General features: G+C 34.2%; 1 protein-coding gene across 3 annotated transcripts in view; it reads right to left on the bottom strand.

The window, feature by feature from the left end:
* Window positions 1-2522: 2522 nt before the first annotated feature.
* SOCS6 (suppressor of cytokine signaling 6) overlaps window positions 2523-9611 on the bottom strand; it is a 37375-nt gene continuing 30286 nt past the window's right edge. For all 3 annotated transcript variants that reach the window (XM_075921048.1, XM_075921049.1, XM_075921047.1), the window contains one exon: window positions 2523-7138. In XM_075921048.1, the coding sequence (XP_075777163.1) occupies window positions 5409-7013 (1605 nt within the window). In that variant the 5' untranslated portion in view covers window positions 7014-7138 and the 3' untranslated portion in view covers window positions 2523-5408. The remainder of the gene's footprint in view (window positions 7139-9611) is intronic.

Raw genomic sequence — 9611 nt, 5'->3', positions numbered from 1 at the left:
CATGAGTGATAAAGCCACAGCTCTCTCTTTAATACTTATGAGAGTAACAGCATTCAAAATTAAAGCTTTATTCCTTTGGTACAAATACCATGTTTCATGTGGTGAGGCACCTATACCAAAGGGTAGGCTTTCTTCATCCACTCTCCCACGTGTAAAACAGATGCTATATAATACGAACGAGGCTGGGAGCATGTGCATCTTAATTATAAACATTTCAATTGTATACAGTCGTGTTTCAAATTTATAATTGCACTCCTAACAATCCCAACCGTATCCCTCCCCCCACATCTAAGTAAAAGTTTACAGACAAGCTGAAGCAGTTGTGATCTTACTGGACTGAATTCACCCCAGTATAATTGGAAGTAGGTTCACTGGCTTCTGTGGAACTGAGCATGCTTAAATGCTTACCGTACATTTGACCTGGTATTTTTAAAAGCAAAATTTAAAAGACTTGATGTTGAGACAGAACAACCACATAACACACTGCACTTTCAAAATCAACTAGAAACATGTGAACAAAAACAGCTGCTGACTTGAAACAAGCACAAATATGCAATTACATGTCAGTGTATGATCAACCCAAACAATTATTGCAACAGCAGCAGCTATCTCACCCTTGACTTCAATGAAGAGATAGCATCTTCACCTCCCTCCCACTCAAAGACTGATGACATTAGCTAATACCGTTATGTATATTATTTTAATTAAACATTTTAAAAAAGAGAAAAGGATATTGAAATAGGTGAAATGTGATTTTGGGAAACTGAGTATCAAGTGTACAGGGAGAAAACAAAACCATGACAACTATGTATGTAAAAAGACATGCAAATTATTCATATAATACAAATTATTAATCCTTAAATATTTTTAAAATTCTGTATGCATTCCCTTACTTGAAAACATCCTAAACTACCTTAATTTAACCAAAATAGCATTAGATAAACTGGTGATAATGTACTTGGTACATTTTTTACTTCAGTTTTGGAGCTTACATTCAAACTACTTGATGGCTTTTCTGGGAATTATGACTGCTTATTTTATTTAGAAAGAAAAAAAGTTATAGCACCTGTTAAGGCAGGCATTTTGGACTTTTTGCATTAAAATACTAAAAGCAGCACAGCTACCTACAGGAAACGATAATAGCAAAAGCTATCCATGTTTAAAGTGTGCATGCATGCTCAATAAACATTTTAATTATGTACTGGCAACGTTCTGGAAAGCATAAATGATAGCCAGAGCTATGGGACAGCAACTTCTTAGGAGAGTCAGTAGAAGGAAAAATTGCAGCTATATTATGATCAAACAAATAGTAGTTCTATGGCTCATTGATACGATTTAAGTCAGCTATCACCACTCCCTTAAAAAGTCAATATTTGCTTCAGGTTTTCATTTTGTTATTGAATACTCCACGATTCTTTTGTGAATGAAATTTTTATTTACACAATGTATCTAGAAGCAGATACATAAATCCTTATACAATTATTTTTCAAAAATGTGCAAGAAATTACTATAATTTTGTTTACAAACCAAAACACATTAAAATCAATGGACTTTGGATAATTTATTCTGTGGTGTGCTTAGTACAAACAATGCACACCTAGCTTGAACCATACAGAAAAGTGTAAACTACAGCAATCTGGATTGTAAGTATTAATTTCATGGCACTCCATCACCACTATAAAATTCTTTAACCCAACATGTATTAATACAAAATTTTGTAAGAATTTTCTTCATTATCCCCGTGTAGGGTTTAAAACATTTTCCAGTGATAGCAAACTCCATAATATTTTGTGGTGTTATGAGTTATTAACTGTCCCATATCTATTAATAAAGAATGTGTAATATTTTTCTTTGCCAAATTTTATAAAATGTTAAAAGAAATAAGATTGGCAATCATTATTGTACCCATCACTTAGCTTAGAATTTAAAAGTTATGTAAATGAGAACCATTCCTTGTTGGAATTACAGGCTATATATTGCTGGTATCATGATTTAATTTACATATCCAGAATTCATACAGTATGAAATTCAGAAAAGAAAAACTACTCGTATTTTGATTTGCCCAGCTGTCAATTTTCATATAAAACACCTCTTAGCATGAAAAAATATGAAATGTATATATTTGAAAATAAAATGTCTACTTAACAATAGCATTTCCAAAGCTACTAATGGTGGAAGCCATCTTGATAAAAAAAGATGGTATGGAATTATGTTAGCAGCAGCATATGAGAAAACTATTGCAACTGATCAAAAAATATAAATAAACTTAAATTTGCTCTAACACTGCTGGAAAAATCAGAAAAAAAATCCTTTTAGCATAATATCAAAATACAAGCTGTAGTTTTAATCTAATTAGTAAAGCAGCCAATGTTGCCAGTAACTTCCATCATCTTGTAGCTTCAGAAATCAATTTTATTTCAAAGTTTCAACTTCAAATACATTTTGCAACAATATAGTTGCAACTCTGATTGTTGTGCTGAATAAAAATCGGCACTGTTTAATTGTAAAGGAACAGAGCCAAGTAATGTTTATATTATTTTTATTTAATCTTTGTTTATCGTCCTTTTTTAAAAGCCTGAAAATAATTTTTTTTAATACTACCATTTTTGTTTTCTTCCATTTGGCAAACACAGATGTTGTTCATCTATTTGTTATACAGCACAAACCAACACAGTCTTTCCTGATTACAGTTGTTGCCCTTTAATAAATTTTCAGCTGCCTTGTAAATAAACAACATTACTGTGACTGTCACAGTAATCGCTATAATAAGCAAGAATACATCAATGTTGTCAAAACAGGATTTTTTAATTTGTGCTCCTACTACCGGCTGGAAGACTGCTTCAGTAACAAAGAGAGATTCTGAACCAGCAGTTGAAAAAACAAATGGTGGATTTCAAAATATTTGAATTTTGGAGCTTTCAGCATCAGATAAAAAAATTCTAGGCAGATTTTCTCTTACTTAACAGGGGCCTTTTAATGAAAGCTGTAGAAAACTCATCCAAAAGTAGCAATTAGAACATGACCTTTTACTAAGTTTACAATTAAAGTAAACAGCAAGGAAGGCAACACAAAATGGACAGCAATAATTTAATCAAAAGTAATATTTCAGAAGTGACCAACTTATAGGTGATAAAAACTGAAATAAATGAAGATATGAAAAGAAATTTAGCACACAAGTCCATGTACATTTTCTTAATACAGCAATGAAATTGAGATTTTAGAGTTTCATAAATTTTAACTCATATGCAAGGTCCATTAAAAACATGTGCACATCACATATTTTAAATGCATCTTTTTTAAACACTGAGTTATATTTCACTAATTCTATATCATTGTGTAAATGTACTACATGGTTCCAGAGGCTTTGTACAATGTACAGTACATCTGGATTGTGTGGGGAAAGAAGTTTTAAAATGAAGCACACATGAAAGGTTTTCATCCTAACAAGTATGTTTTATATTCCATAAAAATGATTTCCTCGGTCCTCCTCTCAGATAGAATCAGAACGCTGTACCATGCTGTAAGATTATTGTGCCATTCCGAATAAAGTTTGTAGCCCTGATTCAAAGAAGAATAACATATCCAGAAGAGAAAAATCTGGATTCAAGCTTGCATAAATATATCTCAATGGTAGACACAACAAATTAAACATATGTACTTTGCTGAGAATATTGTTTTAATTAAAAAATATTGGACAAAAGAAGAAATCAGCATCTTCTACACCAGCTTTATCTGCCTTTGATTTTTTTTTAACACTGTAATCCAAAAAAAATTAAAGCATATCAATTCAGGCAACACAAAAGGTAGCGCAACTGAAGCACTTTGCAGCAATAACTGTATCCACTGCTACAAATTCATTTCAGGGGACAAAAAAGCAGATATAATAAGCAGAAGAAAAGGATCCAAAAAAGGATTTATCAATTCTACAATAGCCTTTTTCAATGTTGGTCTTTACTGAATAGCAACTCCTATAAATTGCTGATGGAGAAGGTGACATGCTAAAAATATAACATTGATTTAAAAACAAAAAGTTAGTCATGGTCACCTTTAAAACTGCAAGCACAAATTTAATACAGCTATAGAAGGAAACACAAATATGATCAATATTGCACAAAGAAAACTTTGCAATCTAGGCCCCAGTCTCCCAATTCAGAAATCTTTTAAAAGGTCAGACTCTCCATAGACTTTTCAAATGCCACTATCTTTGTCAGATGTTAGAAGTGTTTATTGAATTGATTTGATAGTTCTATGTCAAAACAGTCAATTTTCATGACAGCGCCTGAAACAGTTGGTAACAAGGCACTTTTCTGTGGCTCCTTATTAAAACAAAACCTTTTCTCCTACTAAATTCACATATTCAAATGTTAATAAATGCAGTCTTGGGGATAATTTGTTTACGCGCACACATTCCATGACCCTGCCAAAAAAAAATTAAATACAATTAAAAAAAAATCACAGAATCAAATCCTAACTATCAAAACGCAAGCAGGAAGAAACAAAACTTTATCTGGTGTAGAATTTTTTTCCCCACAAATCTTGGTTCATTATCATTTTAATTGACAGTTACTACAATTAGGTAGATTTTTTTTCAGTTATATCATTAGTAATTCATGTTTAGCATTTATCTAAATACAATTTCCATATTGATGAAAATTATTGTTTTTCAAAACTGTTTTAACAGCTATTTTTAAAAGAACAAATTATAAGGAAATTCCAAGAAAAAGAAAATTCAACAAAAATTCTCAAAGGCAAAATAGCATGTTAAAACTATGAAATCACTTAGGAGAAAGGAGGTTTTCAAAGATATGCTGCATAACTATATTCCATCACAGAGTTAACATCAATGAATAAGTTTTAAATGAGGGCAGTTCTATGGAGATTTTAATTAGGATGCTGGGAAATCATTTTCGCTGTATACCTAAATTCTGTAATTTATCTACCTGTATGTTTTATCCAATATTATCTTTATAAAATAGGCCATTTTAAGAAGACAAAAATTCCATTCTATACGTTTCATTTCACTTTTACTTATGGTTGATATACATAAAATGCATTCTGAACGCATAAAAATCACAGTGGATAGCAGCAAAGAACTTGGGAAAATTAAGAAGAATTTGATCATTCACATTGTGATTATTTTCTGCACATTGATGAAAGATAGCTATTTCACTCTTCTAAAAACCTTTAGACCATTCTTTTTAAAAAGACTCCCCCCCAAACAAAAAAAAACACCAAACAAACAAACAAACAAAAAACCAAAAATAATGCATTACCCCTTCTTTACACACAAAAATGAAACATTGTTATGGCAGCAAAAGATTTTGATAGCAATGAAAATTTGTAAACTGTATTTCAATCTTTTGTTGTTGTTGTTCCCAAAGTGCAAGATGCAAGATTCCCATAAGCTTTCAGTAGTGCTTTTCCTGTAAATAATCCTTCATTTTGTTTGGCAAAGGCAGTTTCTGGATCAGGTCTATTCTGGTATACTGACGTATAACAAAACGACACAGGTACTGTAAGGAACGCACCTGCATAAACCGAGATACTGGATTTGTCAATCTCACTGGATAAGTTGCAGATCCAGGCAATCGAGACCTAGAATAGCAAAAAGCTCCATTTTCAGAGTCCCTGATTGAATGTTCAATTAAATCAACAATAGAAGTATGTCCTTCCACATCTGGTTGTTCATAAAAGCTAAACCTACCATTTGAATGTTCAATTCTAGTATGAAGAGTTTTACCATGGGAGCGAAAACTTAGACTTAAAAGATAACGGTCGTCAGAGCTATCTCGAACAAGAAATGAACCATCGGGCACATTCGCCAGTTTTCCTTCTGCCTCCCAACGTGTAATAGGGCCCCAGTACCATCCTTGTCTTGCAAGTTTTTTCAGTTCCTCCGTGAGGCTCGTCACAACCATTGGACCACTATTTTGTACAGAATCATAAACTCTTCCAACTCCTGGGGCAGAGTTAGGATCAAAATTCAAATGGCAGCGCATACTTTCAGCCACATGGGCATCTGTGCCATTCAGTCCATTAAAGTTCCTTTGGATTTGATTATTCTGCATCGGAGGTAGCAATGGTGACAGTGGAGGGACTTCACTGTGATTAACTCGTGGACTTTGCAACATGACTCCTGTGGTACCAATCAACAAACCATTTACTGCCTGGTCCACAAAGATATCTTGAGCAACAACTACATCTTGATCCACCTGACCCTCATCTTCATGAAAAGCATTTCCGCCCACTTGAGAAGAAACAGTAGAAACTTCCATGGGTGAGGAACTATCCAGACAGTAACTACGTGATCCTTCCAAAGGATACATTCCCTCATCTAAAGGCACAGTATACTGAATGTAGTCCTGAGGCATTAGTCCAATAACTACAGGCACATGTTCATCAATATGAAGATGTAGGTCCCCATTCTGGGATTCTGTACTTTTTAATGTATTGTTTTGTTCTTGAAACACACTATCTGACTGCAAGTCATGAAAGTCCTTTCGAACACCATTCAGTGCTGGACTTGGATTAGAGGAGTGGACCAAGGCCTTGACTTTCACTTCCATTTTGATACAAGTCTCTTCTGAATTTGTCGATCGAAGGGGCCATGGTGTTGGACTGTAATGGTGGTTACGTAGGGATGTTGATCTCAGAGGTCTTTGAGCTCTCACATCTTTAAAGGTTATTGGAGCAGATGAGGAAGAAAATGTATCATCATCAGCAGAGCTTACAGATGGTGTGCTGCTTTTACCTTTCTGCTTTTGTTTTGCTGAAAGCCTTCTTTTTAACGTACCCATTAAGCTTTCACTTTTTGATCTATTTTTGGCACCTTTTTCATCTTCACAGTTAACTTCACAGCTAGCCAAATCTTTACCATAGCAGCTGCCAAACAAGGAGTCATCTTTTCCAAATTCACTTAATGATGGCTGCTGAACCACTACAAAGTCACTTTCTTCTTTGCTTTTATTTAAGTTAAAGGACTTACGAATTGTTTTGAGACTAATTTTCTTCATTATGACAATTTGCCAAGTCTGGCTGATCAAAAACTCTTCTGGTATTTTAGACTTAACACATGTAGAACAGCCTCTGCTTCATGTATGTATATTATTCAGCCTCATTTAACTTCAAGAGCCATTTCCTGGAAATAAATAAAAAGACAGTTAACTTCACAAAAGAAACTTTTTAAAGTTATTCATGAGTTTTTTTGTACATAAAACAAAAACTACAGTATTTAAGAGATGGGCACCAAATGAATGCAAACTTGTACACAGGAAATCCAGTTGAGTTCAAGAAATGGCTTAAGACTACTACATCTGTTTTTGACGTACGTGTGTGTGTGTGTGTGTGTGTGTGTGTGTGTTTCAAAGGGGTAGCCATATTAGTCTGTTTCAGCAAAAACTATGAGGAGTCCTGAGGCACCTTAAATACTAACATATTCATTTGGGCATAAGCTTTCACAATACAGTATATCTGAGGAAGTGGGTTCCAAATAAATCTTCATCTTTAAGCCGCCACAATCTGTGTGAAAGGACCAACCCCAACACAGGGGAAGCTGATTCATTAATGAAGATGGTAATAGCTAATAGCTACTACATACTTCCTACTCAGGTGACTGTCACAGCACAGCCATGAGGAAATTGTCCTAAGTAGACAAGCCTTATCAGATCTTTATCCACTTGGTGTGCCCTGCTTCTTTGGTTCCAATATCAGAGGTCCAGGCATGGGGGATGGAGAGCAGAGACAGCAAAGTGTACCTGCTCAATACTGCTCCTTGCCCCCTGCTTCCTTTCCCACCCTGAGTATCAAGTCAGAGAAAAGTGAGGAGTAATTGGAGCTTTGGCTCTATCCCCTCCCTCCTGAGATGAAATGGTACAAAGGGTGGCATCAGGTATAGGACTAGAGTAAGTCACTTCCCCCTTACTCCCTCCCAGTTCTGCCGACAGGGAGGGTAAAGAGGCAATTGCTTCAGGGCCAAGTGATTCAAAGGGGCCTTGGGCTCCAGTCACCACCATTCATCATTTCTTTAAAACAGATACACTCCGTAACATTCAACACTTCAGCTCTTTAAGAAACATTCACAGATTTCAGGGTGTGCATGTAGGAATTGGAGATATCTAAAGGTGTCAGTGAAATCACCTAAATATATAAGTAAAACACATAATGATATGGTACAGTATAATTTTATTAGAATGAGTTTGGGATAGCTGAATTACTCATGAATGGCAAAGTAGGGAGTAGGTATTAGAAAACTACATTGGATGCTGGTGGGACCATAGAAGACTGAAAGCTGTATATAAGATGAAAAGCCAACATGAGGAACAGGGAGGTGGAAATGGAAAGCTGTCTGATCCAGATTACATTCCAGCATAACTTGGATCTATGACTGACTTGCAAGGTTTGCAGGTAGTTCTGTTTCTGAGGATTTCCAAAACATTTTTTTTAAATCTAAGAAAATACTGAAGCAAAAAAACAATAAAAAAAAAATCACCACTGCATGAATCTATCGTTATCAGCATTTATACATTAAGGTCCTTAATTCTGCCCACTATATCTGTAATGCATATGCAGAGTTACAATAATTCAAACTACTTTAACTTTGACCCATCTGGGGCATCCTGAGAGCAGGCAGAACACAAAAACCTTATCACAGAGTTTCACTAAGTTTAAGAATAAAGTATTAATTCTGAAGACTCTAATGAAAAGAAACAAAGGAAAGAAAGGAAAAGGTCATCTCTGATTTTTTTCTTGCTTCTGAATGCCTCTATGGGAGCAGAATAGTTCTTGTTTGGATTAATTTAAGTTGTTCATTAGCATACGTTCTGATTATCTAAGGATTTCTGCAGAGTGGAACCTTACCTTGGAATTTCAGGTTACTGTGCCTTGAGAAAACTACAACATTATCAAACAAAATTTTGATTGGATTTGAAATTTTGTATTTTAATTTTATTCCAATTTAACAAAACAGTTCCCTGGATTCTGCAAAACTTTATTAAAATTCTCAGCAGGCAATGCAAAGCTGAAATCTGGATAAAAAACTGTAGAGCTGTCTCTCCTTCGGGGAGAAAGATAGATAATGGCATATCTAATTTCGGAAAAAGAAACATATAAATCCAAACCTGTTAGTCAACCATGAAAACTAGTATACTTCATGAAAGCTAGAATCTAAGTAATACCAAAAAAGCTAAGGAAATCACTTTTTAAAAACACCAGATGTTTATCATTTTTCCCAGCTTTGTCACAGAAAAATATATTTGATTTTCAATTGTATCAAAAAAGTACATTTCAAGTTCCAGATAAACACTAATAATTTTGAAATCACTAATATCCTTTGTAAAGTTTAATTCATCCATAAAATATATAATAAGAAATACTACGTATGTTCAGTATGAAACAAATAGATTACTGATTTAAAAACTAAAGTAAATACCACATTATAAAGAATACAAAAGATCTGTGTCACCAAATGAAACTATATTTTAAAATGCTGTAGCTGCCTATATTTTTTCTTGTGACCTTACTGGCCTTGTACTACCAACAAGAAAGAAAGATCTGCCACTTTCCACTGCAACTATAAACACCATTTTTTAGTACAAAAATCTTCTAGATTGTCA

Source organism: Pelodiscus sinensis, chromosome 2 (genome assembly GCF_049634645.1).
Source record: "Pelodiscus sinensis isolate JC-2024 chromosome 2, ASM4963464v1, whole genome shotgun sequence".
NCBI lineage: Eukaryota > Metazoa > Chordata > Testudines > Trionychidae > Pelodiscus > Pelodiscus sinensis.
This window is presented reverse-complemented; position numbering and strand designations above follow the sequence as displayed.